The sequence below is a fragment of the Crotalus tigris genome, unplaced genomic scaffold (assembly GCF_016545835.1).
Source record: "Crotalus tigris isolate CLP2741 ecotype Arizona unplaced genomic scaffold, ASM1654583v1 scf7180000019078.1875890, whole genome shotgun sequence".
NCBI classification, from domain to species: Eukaryota; Metazoa; Chordata; class Lepidosauria; order Squamata; family Viperidae; genus Crotalus; species Crotalus tigris.
In genome coordinates, this window is record NW_024097364.1 from 1,126,788 (window position 1) to 1,144,494 (window position 17,707).

At 39.5% G+C, this 17,707-nt stretch overlaps 1 protein-coding gene across 2 annotated transcripts in view; it reads right to left on the reverse strand.

Annotated features, from left to right (window-relative positions):
• Window positions 1–8,723: 8,723 nt before the first annotated feature.
• Window positions 8,724–17,707, reverse strand: part of SHISA6 (shisa family member 6) — a 363,728-nt gene continuing 354,744 nt past the window's right edge. The window contains exons 6-7 of one of the 2 annotated variants that reach the window (XM_039359558.1): window positions 15,644–15,796; window positions 8,724–12,924 (exon numbers count right to left, since the gene is read on the reverse strand). In XM_039359558.1, coding sequence (XP_039215492.1) covers window positions 12,371–12,924; window positions 15,644–15,796 — 707 coding nt within the window. In that variant the 3' untranslated portion in view covers window positions 8,724–12,370. The remainder of the gene's footprint in view (window positions 12,925–15,643; window positions 15,797–17,707) is intronic. The other variant, XM_039359559.1, reaches the window with a different exon arrangement.

The following is a 17,707-nucleotide window of genomic DNA, read 5'->3' on the forward strand; positions in this document are numbered from 1 at the left end:
TCAGTTGTTATTTGTATGTGCTTACTGAATTAAGGCTCTTCATCAGGGAAAAAGCAAAAATTTGCAACAGGGCTGCCATTCCCTCTCTTCAGTAAATATGCCCATCCTATTCAGGAAGAGTGTGCCTCACAAATAAATGGCAAGCTCCATTCAGACCTAACAGACTGGAAACAATTGAGGCATATGGCCTCATGCTTTGTCTCTGACCTATTCTGCTCCTGGTCTTGCCTTATTCCTGAGTCTAACTCTGATTTATTCCTCAGCATTCCATGACTATTCTATGCTTTATGATCTCAGATTGCTCAACCTTATTTACTGTACATCTCCCTCTTGGCTTTCATGGAAACACATGTCCCATTGCACTCCTTCCTAGTAATGACATCCCTGTTTCTTTGCCTCATAGGATGCTCCTGGCACCTGTCTCTCCCCAGCTAACCTTCAACCCAAGCACTCTGCTGTATGCATGATATTGGCTCCCCCGAAAGCCTGGCATGCAGATACATGATCCTTCCTTGCCCCTGCCTGCCAAGCTGTCCAGTGTTCCTCCTTATTCCTGATGTTGGACCACAAAATGTATACTCATTGGTTAGCTAGATAAGATTGCCCAGCCCTATATCCCAATGCCCAATTCTGCCTTTTCCACTAGGACACCTATTAGTTTCTTGTAGTTCTGTACACTGTATAGATCAGGGCAGGCCACGTCTTCCTCTGTGAACTTTAAACACTTGCATACTGCAACAGACTGGAAACAGTATTTTTTATCTGTCTTCCTGCTGACATACTTCTTTTATCTATGGCAGCAAGTATGGGTAGGATAGACAATGGTTCTATAGCACTAGGAGAAAGATGACAGGTAAACAGACTGAGAGATAAAGAAATAGCCTTGCACTTTACAGATACTTACTTGCTCTTACTTAAGTTTCATTGAGATTAATAGTCTGACTTTTTTTCCCCCTCTGTGGGGTTCTTGGTGCTTTCTGAGCTTGGATGTTTTCTTGTTTGGCTTTCATTATCAGCCTAGGTAACATCATTAGTGCTAGTAGGCAATGGGCTTGCTCTCAACACTGGTATATGGTAGTGACTTGCTTTGTCAGTGTTGATGGTTCCTTGATTGGGCTGTTTTCTATTGTTAGCCTGTTTGTCTGAGTTAGTAGTTCCTTGATTTGGATATTGTTTGCTTCTTGATTATTGATCTAATGTTAATCTTGAAGTTAATCTCTGCTCATCTGGGTGTTGATTGCTGGTAAAGAAGTGTTTTGGTCTTTTTGTGTCCTTCTTGGCTTTCTGATTGTCTCTTTGGAATGGTATGAAGATGTTTATCTCTATGTGCCTGCTGATGTTTCTAAGTAGCCAGACATTTTTAGACTTGGCTTGAGATGGTCACAATTCAGTTGAAACTGTTGCCATCCTTACACTGAATGTTGTAGACGTGCCTATTTATTCTTCTGGGGCTGCTGGGTCTTTTGTTCAGAATGTTTTTGTTAATTGGTTTTTGTGTTACAGTAATTCCATATGGTTGTAACAGTCTGTTGGTGGTTTCTGAGATTTTCTTTTTTTGATGTATGGTAGTGTTATCCTTTTCACAGTTTGTATTGACTGTGCTATATTAGTGGCCAAGCACTTTATGGTGAAATTGTATGGACATCCATTTTGTTGGAAAATGTATAGATGATCTGTTTTCTTTTTCTGCAGTTTAGGGTTCCTGTAGTGAACGGGTGTCAAACTCGCCACATCATGTGATGTGTTGCGACATATCATGACTTTTTTGTATTGCCAGAGCTTGGTGGGCACGGCCTCCGCATGATGCAACCAGCCCGTGGGCTGGCAGTTTGACAGCCCTGCTGTAGTGCATGTGCCTAAATAGTGTTCTTACACAGCTTCTCTTGCGGGAGGTTTGGTTGTTACTTTGGTAATGGCGCACTTGAAAAATTCTGTTTCGAATTTGCCCTCACTGCTTCTGCTGATGAGGATGTCTGAGGAAGGTAACATGTTTTCTTTTTCCTTAGTGAACTTTATTTCTTTAAAGATGTTGATGGTTTTATGTGTATTCTCTAGTTGATCCTTTTTTAAAATTATGTGTCATCTACATACCAGATCCAAACTTTGGGGTTGTATGCATGGAAGTACTATTGATTGCAGGCATTATGGTCTTTGCTGTTACTCCTGAAACTGGTGAGCCCTTGGGTATTCCTTTGATTTGTTGATATATTTGTCCAACAGACTGAAGGTATGTGGTTAGGCAAAGGCTGCTAAGATACATGATTCTAAGAGTCATGATACTCCATGATTTCAATCTTGGAGTATTTGGTTTGGTCAGGCATGCTGTGTAGACCAAAACACCTCTTCGTCAGCAATCAATACCCAGATGAGCAGAGATTAATATCAAGATTAACAATAGACTAACAATCAAGAAGCAAACAACACTCCAATCAAAGAACCAACTCAGACAAACAAATAGTAAACTACAGCCCAATCAAGGAACCACCAAGACCACTCCTACCAACACTGACAGGGCAAGCAACTAGCGCATAAAATGAGAGCAATCCCTATTCCCTACTACCACTGATGATGTTACCCAGTTTAGTAATGAAATGTCTGCAATAAAAAAAAACATGCTCAGAGAGCACAAAAGGCCTGCAGTTCATCCCTGAGCTACAAATATTTTCTTCTATTTTTTCCCTCTTTCCAGCCACAACAATTAATTGATGTTAGTTCTTAAAATGCTTTACTTTGTCCATAGAAATATAATGGATGTTAATATTTGGAGATATGTAATGTGTGCTTGCATGTTTTAAAATCTTTTCTCTTTTTCTCTTTCATTCTCTTCAGGAACAAGTACTACATTACTCAAAATTTATATGCCAAGCATAGCAAGGACGTAGGGGGTCAAAGTGTGTGAAATCAAAGCATCTCTCACAAAAGCCTGCATTTTTCTGCAATAATATTCTAAAATTTAAGGAAAAAATAAACACATCCTCCCAACCCTGATAGAGGTCAGAGCCAGTGGTGGGATTCAGCCAGTTCGCACCACTTTGGCAGAACCAGTAGCTAATTTTTTGTTGCCCAGGCCCAGAATGGACTTCCGGAAGTGGCATCCACACAGAGAACCGGTTGTTCACATATTTGAATCCCACCACTGGTCAGGATCAATGCTCTCTAATGATGGTTGTGACTGAGAACAACTTTGTTAGGTTCCTAGAGATTTCAGGTGTCATTTAAGTCATCAAATAAAAAGCAAATAACTTTGGTTCTAGCTTGGCCCTCACAAAAAGTAGGCAGTGAGAATATGAATTCTGCACACCAAGTGTCGTATGGGGGCAATTAAACCAGGTGGGTCCCACTGATACAATTGCAGTATCAAAAGAGATGTGAGAAATAGAATGGATTGGATGATTCAAGATATGATTTAGTTGCAGAACAAGCTGCTCAATTTGTGACCTTGTCATCATTCTAAAAGATTTACCCCCAAATGTTCTAGTTGCCCGCAAGGGATCCTTTAGGCTGCTTTCATTGATCTGAAGGTGGCTTTTGATTCAATCCCTCAGGAGTGCCCACGGCAGAAATTAGCTGCCTCCTTTATTGATTGTCAGCTTCTGTGGTTAATTATAATGCTTCAGGGGGAGCCTTTCATGTAAGTTAAATGTGCTATCAATAGTGCCATTGGCATTATTCCCTGTGCAAAGGGAATTAAGCAAGGATGCATCCTGACCTTCCCTTTCATTTCATTTTGATGTCAGTAGAAATGCACAGGCCCTCTCCAAATATGAATTTCATCCTTCCTTACCAAACCATAGATTAATTTCCATTACCTTAAAGCTGAGGGCACAGTTTATGAGATACCACTGTATAAGCTACTACAGCTTTTAAATTTACAGGCTTTTTGAAATGAAAGAGCTTGCCATATGTGGTTAAAAGCTACAATGTAATATTATTGACCACGTTGATGGTGAGTTTTGAGAAGGTTATTGTGCAAAGGGAGAGGTGGCTGTTTCTTTCTGAATGTGGTAGAGACAATTGCTGGGAGTTGGTCTAGGGCAGACATGTCAAACTCAAGGCCCGGGGGCCAGATGCGGCCTGTGAAGTGGTTTTATGTGGCCTGCAAAGCTATCCTGGAAACAGTCAAGGAATGCCCCCTGCTACCATGGCCCTGGCCCAGGCTGGCTGGGAGCCAATGTACAATTTTGTGGTGGCCATCTATGCTGAAATGCATTTAGCTCCATAAGGCTGTCTAGAAAAAGCGAGGAACCAGCCCCTGCCGCATCGCCCCTGCCCCCTGGGTGCATGCTGGGGAGGTGTCACCCTTTGTGAGGAATGAAGAAATGGACCATGCCTTGGCGCTTGCCCCGGTCCCACTCCCTTCTGCCAGAGACCCTCAGATCTGTCCCACTCCTGCCCAGGCCCTCACAGGCACCCTTGACGCGAACAATGTAGAGCTGGCCATGCCCACCCAGTAGGCCACACCCACTCTATCCTTGCCCACCCAGTAGGCCGCACCCACCTTGGCCACCCCCCCCGACCCCCCGAGGGCAACCGCAATGCTGATGTGGCCCTCAATGAAATTGAGTTTGACACACCTGGTCTAGGGAGAAGCAGAAGAGATTAATTTCTTTTTTTAAAAAAACAATTAAAGCAGCTAAAACATTTCATGAAATGTCTTTATATAACATCATGGCTGAGAAACTGAGATATAAAGAAATGGAGAAAATGGTAAAAATCTCTCTTCCAAGATCCCTCAAGGGTGGATTGGGTCAGTGATGGCCTGATGGCCAGTTCCTGTGATTCTTTGATCCCAATATACCTCTCCATCAAATCTTTTATACCAGCAAGATCCAGAAGGTTTTTTTTAATATCCTCATTTCAGGCATTGAGGCTGTGAATTGTCCCAATAAAGCAAAATGGAATTTTGCTTTGGCTTGAAGTTTTGCAGGTTTTCAAATCTTAACAAGTAATATCCATTTGCCGCAGGCAACTAAGAATTTGCCTGGAATTCTACAGTTTTGAGTTTTGTATCAGTTGGATGGAACTATTCCAATTGTTACTCTTCTTGTTAGGTGCTTTGTTATATTATTAAGTAACAGAATTAGGCTGTTTTCTTTAGATCAAAGCAAGCACAAGTTAAATTCAAAAAACACACTAAGCCATAATGAGTTGTTTGGTTTTTGGTTATAGATCTTGTGCAATCAAACCATGTTTATAAACCATGGTTTATGACAGAGCTGTAAAAAAGCAGCCTCTAGGTCACATCTCTGACAGAAGCTTTGGTGTAACCTCCCAATTCTGAGGACTGGGTTGGGGTGGCTTAACAGGCAAAATAGATGTCTTAGGCCTTGCCAACATGGGTGGATTTCCCTCTTGTTAGTATTCTAAGAGAAAATTGAAGCTTAAAGTACATGTTTTGACTATTAAAGTCCCCCAAAGGCAAAAAAGGGGGGGGGCTTTTACACCCCCTCCTTTCAGTGACTTCCTCTGAATTGCACTTCTGACTTTTAAGGCTTTTTGTCTCAATAGAGGAATTCATAACCCTGAAGAGTCTTGTTGTTTCTACTGCAGAAAAACAAGTTCAACCTATTCTGCTGGGGTCTTCCTTTTATAACTCCCTCCCAAATAATAGATATAAATAAGATGAACAATAAAGGGGAAAATATAACTAAGGAAAACATGATGCTATGCCCTTTTGGAATATGACTTTCAAATCACCAGAAGTTGCATTATGGTTTATGCTAGGAGTACAGGGTGAATCAAATCAACTGTGGTTTAATCAATAAACAAATGTAAACAAAGCCATGGTTTCCTGCAGCATGTGAAATTAGCCATTCATGGTCACCCTTGTTGGCAAAGTGGCAGAGGCAGGCATGGAAAAAGTCATTTCTGTAGTTTCTTTAAATGTAGGTAGCAACAGAGAAAACGGGGGTTTTTCTGCTGAAATTGCTTTATTTCTGAATCCATAAATATTTGTTACTGACAAAAGTGGAAAAAATCCTTAATACTCTAAATTTTTACTAAACTGGTAATAGGTTTGTTTACAGTACCTACAGAATGTGCTTTTACAGGTAAGTATAACAACAAGGATAATACAGAGAAAAACAGTCAAATACTACTGCCTTGAAGCTTAATGCAGACCCAAGAGTCTGTGCAAAGATACAGATACAAATGTACTTTCTCATCAGAACTACTGGAGAATAAACAAGGATTCCATAAACTGGGCTAAAGCACAAAGAGGGTCAGACAGTCAATCTTCCCCTCAGGAAACGGTCTCCAAATAAAGCTGATTATAATGAGTTGGCTTCCTCAAAAGTGGAGAAACTCTGGCTGTGAGAATTCCTCACCAGCAAGTGGAATGGAGGCTTAAAGAAGAAGCAGCTGCAAAGTGTGCTATTAGTACCACAGGAAAGTGGAGGTCTGTACCCGTGGCCAGAGCTTCCACAAATTATGAAAGGTCACAAAGGGACACCACATGGCATTGCTTTGCTAACTAATGAGATAATGGGTCTTTTAGCTCCCTCCCTCCCTTTTATATAAACATCATAAGGACTAGATCTGCCTCCTTTCCTTCCCACCAGGTTTCAGCAGTTGAAATACATGCTTGAAATGGATTCCACCTGCTGCTGCCTCTACAGCTCAGAAAGAATGCTAAATCAGCTTGTTAATTAGCACTAGACATACAACACACAGGTGGCTATTATTTGAAAACCATTTCAATCCAAACTTATTGCTAAGAATTTTCTGGGCAAGCAAACCATTTGACATTTTCTGGAGTTTTCAGCTTTATGAAACGTTAACGCAAGCAAGTGATCTGCTTTCAAGTGGTTTTCAGGGGTGGTTTGATGTACATCATTCTCTTGCTAAGGTATCTCAGCTGGCTAATTTAGCCAAAAAATATCTAACAGAGAGACGATCTCTGGCTACACATTTGTTGATTACTTACATTGAAAAGTATACTTCCCTTATCCTCACCACGTCAACAATAGCCTAGAACAGGGGTCCCCAAGCCCCAGTCCATGGACCAGTACCGGGCCAAGGCATGCCAGCAACTGGTCCGCACAAACAAGCAAAGCTCCAACCATGGGATGCAGGCAGCACACAAAACCACACACTTTCCAATCTGTGGAAAAACCTTTCTCCACGGAACCGGTCCCTGGTGCCCAAAAGGTTGGGGACCTCTGGCCTAGAAGATGGTTGCTCAAAATTTACAACCCCTGGAACAACAGGAACCTTCCTCTGTACACCAAAGATTGTAATGTACATAACTTCACTCCACTCAGAAGGAATCAGATACACTGAGTGGGCTCTTTCTTTTTCTCAGCTCACTTTGACCTCGGATTAACCCTTTGATTTAATATTTGTAGTGGTATGGGTCAATGGGCTGGGTCTCAAGACAAACTCCTTTGTCAAAAAGGTCAACAAATGTATCTCAGTTATGATTCCTGTAGCCACTTCATCTAGCCATCTATGTCCTTTCAAACCAATCTCTGAATCATTTGGTTGTCCTGGGGCTTTGCTTAGGTGAGTAGTTTGTACTGGTGGCTAAATCAGTAATTTCACAGGCTGCTGTTGGCACATATTGGAACTGCTGATAACAAAAAGATCCCAAAATAGAAGGGAAACGATGCATCTTGATGCTCTCTTGAAACCTTGTGCGCTTAAATTCAAAATAAATGAACTGTATTCCTCCTATTCAATAAACATAGACAAGATACAAGCTTCTTCTATATAGGCATGTGAAATGTGTAGCCTCATAAGAAGAGCCTTTGCTTCTTATCAGTTTAATCACAATGTTTCTTATATACATTTGAGTTTCCCTTCCTGATTTCCTCCTACTAAGTACCCAAAGAGAGCAAGCAGTACCCATTGATGCCAGGGCTTAGAAAGATTCCTTTGAAAGTACAAGGTAAGGATTCAGAACCTCACGGAAATTGGATTATGACTTGCCTTGGTCCTAATCTTCCTATGCTATCTGGAGAGCCTTAGATTCCCCACACTAGCTATAACCAAAACTGTAATGTGCAAGACCTGAGATGTACAAAATTCCCTTTGCTTTCTATTTATACGCTTTATGATACACTAACCAAGTCTGGTGCAAAACAAGGGCTAAGGTAAGAAAATGAGGCATTAATAAGGAATAGCACATTCTCAACAAAGGAGCTGGTGATTGGTAGGTCTTGCACCCATAATTCATCTCTAGGGTTTCCCCAATCTTTCTTTTTCAGCAACTTCTTAGCTGTTGCTATAATTGGAAAAGGGGGAGTCAGCAGCATTTACACATCCCCTGCAAAATACCTAGCAATTTACCAACCAATCCTGATTCTGCTCACTCCGCTACAACATAGGAATAATCAATGTACTTTTTCTGGCACTGTTGAAAGCCATCTGAAAAGTTTTAGAAAAGGTGGATAAATAATTTTTTTTACAAAAGGTAAACAATCCCACATTTTTAAAACAGGAGTGCCACAAATAACTTTCCTATGAGGACATTTTCCAGGGGTCCTGGCAATTGGTACGCTTGTTGCTGCCAATTGTGATTCAAACATACCAAACAAGGTGGATTGGCTGATTGTGTGTGTGTGTGTGTGTGTGTGTGTGTGTGTGAGAGAGAGAGAGAGAGAGGGGGGGGAGGGAGGGAGGGAGGGAGGGAGGGAGGGAGAGAGAGAGAGAGAGAGAGAGAGAGAGAGAGAGAGAGAGAGAGAGAGAGAGAGAGAGAGAGAGAGAGAGATTATGTAACCCAATCAAGCTGTCTTTATATTTGTCTTGTAGCTCATAGCTTGACAAATTGCTTTTCAAGCTAAAATGGATTTGCCCTTTTCGGTCATATAATTCAATGAGAATAGGCAACTTAAAAAACAAACAAACATCCAGCTTTTTCTAGGACTGCATCCCATTTTCTTGTTCCCTCCTCCCCTCAAAATTATCTGTAAATTTTTGAAGCACTCCTTAAATTCTTTGTGGAACTTATTTAATAGAAAGGAGGTTTGTAAAACATGCAATAAGCAAATTCCATTTAATTCCTTGCTAATTGTCCTTTTCATCAAGTCCTTTGGCTGAATTTGGCTAGCTAATAATTCTGCTCTTTAATCTGCAGTGTTTTTCAAGCATATCACATTTTTAGGTTTTTTAAAACTTTTTTTCAGCTATACAGTGGAAAGATAGGTTATAATTTCGCTTGTAAATTCTTAAAAACTGCCTTATCTTTAGAAGCTGTAAAAATAGATTAATAAAACTTGTTAACTTTCATCCTTGTGAAATTTTTGTATTAGGTCTGCATATTTCAAATGTGACATGGAAGATCAGTCATTACATTTTAATAGTCTGATGAGCCAATCAAATGTAAGATTAATCTGAAGTTAGGATAGTTATAGATAGACAACACTATGAAGGAGCTAAAATAATAAGAACGGCTCACTTCATAGCATGAAGGAGCAACCAACAAGCCGTATTTCTTTCCTCCAAGCTTTGCTATGACCTGATGAGGCAAAGAGTTTCAGAATATGGGGGAAATCTCAAATTAATTGATAAAGTTAAGTGTAGGAAAAAATGAATCATTTGAAAATAATCCAGATGGATTTCCTTTTTTTTGTTGTTGGTGTTTTGTTTTGGCCAGACTTTGTCCATTTTCTCCTTCGCAGTTCCACTTTTTTCCTGTCAATCTTGAAATGCACCCTTCAAGATTATTTGTGATCATGAAAAGAGTGTTCAGTCCAGCTATGACCTTAGCAAATTTTCTCAATACAGCAAACTAATTTTTAAATCAAATTCCAGGCAGAACTGACCTCAGCAATACTCTAACCCTCAGGATACCACCATGTCTCTTTTACAGTGTCCTCAGAGAGCTTGTAAGGAAAGATGTGCTGATGATTAATATAGATCATGTAAGTTGCTGAAAGGACAAGGTCTTCTTGGTCTTGTTGAAAGCTGCTATAAGACTAAGACAATTGCTACAGAAAATCACCTCTGCTCGAAAAGATGATATGAAATCTTTACAACATTAAAATTACTGAGTGGATCTTTCACCCACTGCTTCAACAAGTGAAAGCCCAGAAATTCTTTTTCTCAAATATTAGGTTAATCCATGTAGTCAATACTCTCAGGGCAGTGGTGGGATTCAAATATGCGAACAATCGGTTCTCTGTTTGGATGCTGCTTCCGGAAGTCCATTCTGGGCCTGGGCAACAAAAAATTAGCTACCTGTTCTGCCAAACTGGCGCAAACGGGCTGAATCCCACCACTGTCTCAGAGTTTACGTAAAGGAAGATTGAAGCAAACTATTTATATAGCTGGCTTTTCATGTCAGATAATGCAGTGCTCTTATGCTTCTGGGCAACAATGCTATTTTTGTATTAGTAAATCGCAGACATTGTATTATCCATATTGTACAGAGCCAGAGATGTTTGGAGACAGCTACACTTGAGGGCAGAAAATAGTACAAATTCCAGAACACTCAGAGAATTGTTGCCACCTCCCCGTGGTTTTCCTTACATACATTACAGTTAATGATAAGTAATCCAAAACTCACATCTGTCACTCGAAGGCAGAGAGCCAATTATGGTAGCCACCACCATTTCCCCCTCTTAGCCCAGTTTCTGTTAAGCAAAGCACAGTGTTTCATATGGCTCCAGTCTGTGGTCTACAAACATCACATGCCAGCAAAAACAGTCCTTTGCTACTTCTTGCTGGTGCTGTAAACAAAGTCATATTACTAAAAAAAAAAAAAAACAAAAAAGGACAAGTATCACTATTTACATGGTTGTTTCTTTGAAAAACACTGTGAGAACCTGAAGAAAAACTGGATGAAGAATCTCTGTCCAGAGAAAGCCACATACCTCAGGAACCTTTAATCAATGTACCTGTTTGTATCGTGAAGCTCTGTGGAATCCCCTTTGAGGCAAGATGTCCAGGTGCTACTGTGCAAACCTGGCAATACTCCCGTAATATGAGGATACAAGAACATAATGGCACAAAGCAACATTTTAGAGATTCACACAGACCTTCCAGCTCTTTTAGGGGCAGAGCTCAGGGCCAGGTAGGAACGTTAGGGGTTAGTCTCTAGAAATATGTTCATTAGAATATCTCTTCCAACTGTACAAAATCCAACAAATGCTGGATCTATAAACATTTATTTGAAAGACTTTACAGACACCCAGTGTCTAATTACCACTGTATAATGGCTGTATAATATGCCAAATTGGTACTTGAGATGCTTGAGCATCTCACTTGATGGATGGGATTAAGACAGAGAAAAAAACTGGCAGTTCAAAGATATCATTTGGCTATGAGAAGGCTTTAGGATGATTATTCTTTTTAAGAAAATGTGTAAAACAAGGAACTCCCAAGAACAATTGAATAAAAGTTGTAGTCTGGCAAGAAACCAAGCCAAAATGGAGTTGTCGTTATATGTTCATAGAATGCTAGTTGAGCTAAAGCTACTCCATACATCTTATTGGATCTCTCTCAGAAGCAACTATATCCTGGACATAAAAATGATCTGCCCAGTGAAAATAGGTGATTTGACTTGTTAGTAGAGAGAATAATTTATATATAGATACATTAGAATGTTGGAAATTTAGAGTATAAATGAAAAGGGGGATGGTGGCAAACACTCTTAACATAATTGTGCTTGTAATCAAACCCTTTTCACACCTTCTTGCATCTAGGACTGTTTATCTCTAGGCACTGGAATAGTTTCTGCTCTTTGTTTATTTATTATATCTACTGCAATCATGATACTCCTGGGTTTATGTACTGTATACTTGGCAATGATATGTAAAATTAAGTGGTTTCTTAACCACTTCTCTTGAATTTTGTTAAGCTAGTTAATATTGTTTGCCACTATAATTTCTTTCCAAATCAGGAAGAATTATGCTCACATGGAAATGCACTATCTTCTAACAGGTGGACTACATACAGTTAGAACAGAACTCAGCAAAGACACCTGTTGGACACTCTTGGTAAGATGCAGCACCTAGCAAGCACTGTAATATAATAGATTTTCACTCTGCCAGAGAGAAACCTGAACTAATACCATATTCTGCTAATTTTGCAAGACTGTTTGTCATAATGGTTGTAAAAGTAATAGCCTGACTTAGTAAACATGAAATAATTGGTGTTAGTGAGCCTGTGAAAGAAGCCATCACTAGCATGACTTTCTTTGACAGAAACTGAGCATGTCACAAAACTTCATGTATATAATCTCTCCTTATTCAGGTTTTCTTCTTCCCGTTTTTTGTCAATAACATGAAAATGAATGTTCAAAACAATACCGACAGGACTGTTGGAAGAGTCTGTCTTAGAGGTTATCTTGGCCATAAGGCCGCTGCAGTATACGGCACTGAACCATCTGGTCCACATGAATTATCTACAAGGAACACAGTGTCTCTGATCAAACAGTCACCTCTGTCTTGCTGGCTGTGCGGTAATGGTGATGGTATCCTGGAATATAGTGCAGCTGCTCCACTGTGTTGTGTCGCCGGGAGGCAAATGCTTGGCGTTTGGCTGAGGTTTGGTTCATACTCAAGGTGTTGTACAAGTTATTTGAGGCACTGGGATGGGAGTGCATCTTAGTCATCCGGTAGCGATCCAAGACAGGTGTTGAAACAAATACATCAGAGTGGGACAAAGCTCGTGACATGGACTGCTCTCTAAAGCCCGAGTGCTCTGGAGAAAGCAGAGGGTCTTGGGAATGAAGACGTTCGGTAGACAACAGCTGTTCATCTGAGAGGATCTGCTCATAAGACATACTGAAGTCCTCAGGCATGATTCTCTCTGGGGACAACACCCGATCTTGGGACATGGCCCGCATTACACGGCGTGGCCGCTCCCGTTGGCTGACTTGTTTCTGGGATAACTGGATGACATTGAGAGGGAGGGTCCCCCTTGCTGCTAAGTCTGGAAGGTGCCTCTTTCGAGAGTAATATTCCTCTGCTTCCTTGTCAGCTAGATGGAGAAGAGAAATCGAAAGATTAAATAAAGAGCTGGAAAAAGAGGTGAAAGTAAAAAAAAAGGGGAACCGTGCCTTTTTTTTCAGAATAATCAATATATGAAATAGGTGTAAAGGCAATAAGCAAAAGCACTGACACACTGGCAGTGGCTTCTTGTAGACTATACCCTTTCATATGAATTTATGTTCAATCAGTATGGACAATGCTGCACTTGGTACTCATGCACCAAAGGGGCCAGATCTTGCTAAATTTGCATTCTCAAGATGTGTTGAACCTGCAACTCTACCTTCTAGAATGGTGAAGTAAAGGGGTGCATTGTATTATGAAGCAAAGGTGTCTCTGAAAAATTATAGCCAAAGCAAAGCATCCTTTTGAAATAGCTATAATAAAGATAATAAAAATATAGATGTCAAGACTATAAAGTAGAAAACAGCAACTCTTCTGATTAATTGTTTTGTATCTTGTTTTTATTTTACTCTTTTGTTGGGAGAAACCCAGAGTTGGCCAGGTAGCATTCAAATTGAATAGAATGAGTGAATGAATGAATGAATGATGAATGATCAACCTGAAGAAGGTATATATCTTAAAGCCTGAACTTCGACCAAGGGTGCTGGCAGGTATTATCCTTCTTACCTTCTATGCATCAAATTTTTTGCACTGCTTGGATCAAGCCATGAGTAAAAGGCTATATAAAAGACCCAGGGATGACATTTTCAGTGTACGATTGTTGGAACATCCTCCATATTCCTTGTTTGCAAGGCTGATTGTTTAATTTTATACAAGACAGTTGCAAATTTAACAGAAGGATATTTGCATTTGTTATGTCTGGCAAGTCATTTTGACAAGCAAGCAAGCATATATCCAAATTCTCTGTCAATATTCTTTGTCTGGAGGAAATGTCATCAACCAAACCAGATGCCAACCCCAATACTTGTATAGCCTTGCTTTTCCTGCAATGTGACTTTTTAAAAAAGTATGCTTTCTTCATTAAAATTAGTTTCATAAATTTATTTACTAATCACATTTATATGGTTGGCCATTTGACGGAAAATGACCCTGGGCGGCATAAAACAATTTTAATTTTATGATAGAAAACCTTTCTAAATACAGGTTCCCCCCCCCCCCGTCTTTTCAATATTGTCTGCTTTGAGAGTTTAATCTTTATCTTTAGAAATCGTTTTTCTATTTTTTTTTCTTACAGCAAGAGAAACAAAGAATTGGAAAAGAGAGACAGTGTTAGAACTAATTGTATTTAATGTGATTGTTCAAGAAGGAAGAGTCTGTGATCTTCTTTTTGGCTGAGTTTTGATTTTCTCTGTTGTAATGAACCCCACTGTAATAAAACTGGGCCATAAAAGTTCTGTAGGAAAACAAATGGGAGCCTTAGTCTGTTGGATCATCAACAAGGGGAGTAACTAAAAGCTTTAACATGCTAGGTAGAAACAATGTACAGTTGGAAAGAATGTCTCAATTTCAATTTGGCAAAAATGCTGGCAAATTCTTTCCATTATTAAAATTCAGGCAAAAATATTTGCAACCCCTATGGATTGTCCCAATTCCTTCTATCCTCTGAGGAAATGATTTTAAAATTGTGGATATCAATGAAGGGGCAAGAGTCATAGAAATCGTTACCAGGTCAGATCCATAGTGATTATTTTGTTGGATTTAATTTAATTTGCTAAATTTCTCAAGAAAATTATAAAAGTGGCTCACAAGCATTTAAGAAAATAAGAGGAAATGGCTTTCTTGAGGATGGAGACAGTAGATAAACTGTATAACTAACTTGAACATTTCTCTCTTTCTCCACACCCCCTGTATTATGTTTATATCCAAATGAAGAAAAGGCATCTTCCATCATATAAGCTGGCAAAACTAGCCCAGCAAAACTGCAAAGGTAATTTCTTTTTCTCTGTATTTCTATTTCCCTCTCTGGTTCTTTTCCTGCTTTCTTATCAAGGAGGCAGCCTCTTTCTTTATCCCTCACATAAGCTGTGCCCTGCAATATGTTCAAGAATCTAACCATCTTAGCACCTGTGTATGTTTGTGAATGCCACATCTTAAATCTTATGCCTTTTGTGCTCTAAGGAAGACTTGAACATTTCTCCTTCTTTGCTGTAGCAAGGAGATTTAATGCTACATCTTTATTTTCTGCTGAACTCTGTGTATGGTCCATTAAAGTGAATCACTTCTTTAAATCTCCTGCTTTTTTCTTCTTCTTTTGAACTCTCTCTCTCTTCATCTTCTGTCACTGAATTGAAGATTCTCACAAGTGTCATAAATTAGGAGTCCCTTTGCATTGTTTTGCATTAGTCTCAGATATTTTTTGCAGCTACAGTTTCCATTGACAATCAACTGGCTATTACTTGATTGCTTTCAAAATCGTGGATCTCAAGTATTGTTTAATAAATTGTATTTTCGTTATTGATAATAGTCTAATTTTTGGCCTTCTGAAATGTATAAACCTACTTAATAACCTGTAGTGTTAAGATCGACCTGAATTGGTGCAGTGTGATTTAATGAGCATGAAAAAGAGGCCATTGAGGCAAGCTGGTGTGATAGAAAAGATTTCTCTGTTACAGGAAGAAAGAATGAAACACAGCTACAGCACAAAGATGCTTATAGTGCTGTACTCCCTCCACCACCCTTCTTTTTCAAAGCAAAACAACAAAAAAAATCATCCACATCAAGTAGTACGTTAATGAAATGAAACCTACTTAATCTCTTCAGAGAAGAATATTTACTTGGATTAGTCTTAATTGCAGACTCATACGATGGAGGGAGGTGTGAGAGGTTCTGGAAAGATTTGGAGAAGGACAAATCATAGGGCTCTGTAGCAGAGGTGAGGATACTGTTCATCCGTGGTTTTTCTGCAGCAAAAGGAGAAACAAAGGAAGCTATAAGAATAGCAGTGCCCTTGGATTCGATGATTCAATTGCACCCATTCACTTGTCTAGTTCTGTGTAATGAAGTAATTCAAGCTGATGCTACCCAAGCTGCAAATAAAGCTCTGTTGGGCTTTGTTTCTTCAGTCCATTGCAATGGTTAATGAAGGCATAGTACATTGATTCATACCCCATAGAAGCCTTGCCCTTTGCCAAATGAACGCTAAGACAGGTCTCTTGTTAGGAGGGAACAAGTGTAAATGAAGTAGCTATTGAATGTCCATTTTTGTTTGAGAGATGAGCATGAACAAACCCACCTGGCATCCCGGTGTGCCCTATGGACAAGATGCTTTTGTGTTTACTATCTGTACAAACTGCACAATCCCAATGATAGGACGATAATTAAACCCCATCCAACCTTTAAATATACCCACGCTATACACATTATTTCTGATTATGTCTGGCTCACGCTGGAAGATGAGTGCAATTTCAAAATCTTTTTCAAAATAGTCTGCAAGCTTAATAATCCACAATAAGGAAAGGCTTTCAGCTCATTTAAGCCCAACCACCTTCTTCTGTGAATTCTATGCAATTAAGGATTCAGCTTGCAATTTGATATCCCAGCTACCTGAAGGCCCTATTTTTGTTCCAACCTTCGTTCACCTGAAGGCAGTTCTTCCCAACTGGATTCCCTCCAGCTCCACTGGACTTTGAGGCCATTCTAGTGAAGAATTAAAGGAGCTTGTTTTCCATTCCAAAACATACGGCAAAGATTTGGAAAGGAAAGATTTCCCCAATGAATCGGCAATGGTGGTGTCAGATGAATTGATTCTCATCCCAGAAGAAACTTTTTGCTTCATCTCTTCTTCAGTTGCATTTTCACACTGTGCGTTATTCTAACTTTTGGGAACTAGGAGCAATCAAACCTGCCTCCCTAATTTTAAATGCTTAGACAAATGGTTTTTCATTATTCATTCTAGTGGATGTATTTTTTTTAATATTATCGCTTGTAATTATGGAGATAATGATGATGATAATATCTAAAGAAAGCCCTTAGGTGTTTTCAATGCAGACCCAATGTAATTTTCTATTAGCGTGCATTGTAATTTCTCATCTTACAGTCAAGAGTTATTCTTAAAGTACAGAATATATAAGACATATAGAACTTAGCATGGCCCATTGGTGAGAATCGCTGCTAAATACGAGAATTTCAATGGCTTACAGTAGAAACTCTTTCTAGTACACCTATAGAGCAGTGAGACCTATTGTTTACAAAGACGCTTAGAACTAAGACAATCTGATAGGACAGCAGCCTTTGTAATCTAGATAGTTGAAAAAGAAATTTAAGATATTGTTCTAACTTTCTCTCATACAATGGCAGTTCTTCCCAGCTGGATTCTCTGAAGTTCCATTGGACTTTAAATTTAGCTGGGAATAAAGAGAATAGTTTTCCATTGCAAACGCGATATATGTTAGCTTATAGCCTTTTGACAACCCACTCTGTTGAAAAAGCAACCCAAGGTCTTTCCCCACAATATTGCCACTTCTTATGTGCCGATGGGAAGATAGTTGACTGCATGGATTAGCTGAGCACAAAGATGAACCTTCTATATTCTAAAAACAGCAGGTCTTGACAATAATTCATCATGTGACTACGTTTTTATTGTAGTTGTATGATTATCAACATTATGAATCCTTTAGCAATATTTGGAAAGGCTGCATCTCACCGGGCAGAGTACATATAGTATTGTGCAGGTACATTATGTGGGGCTTCACACTCAAGATAGCTCCAAGTAATGAATTGTGGTGCCAGGACAGATTTCCTACCCTATACCTTGAAGAACAACTAAAGAGTTTGTTTAATACTGAAGTCACATTCCTTTGCATATATCAGAT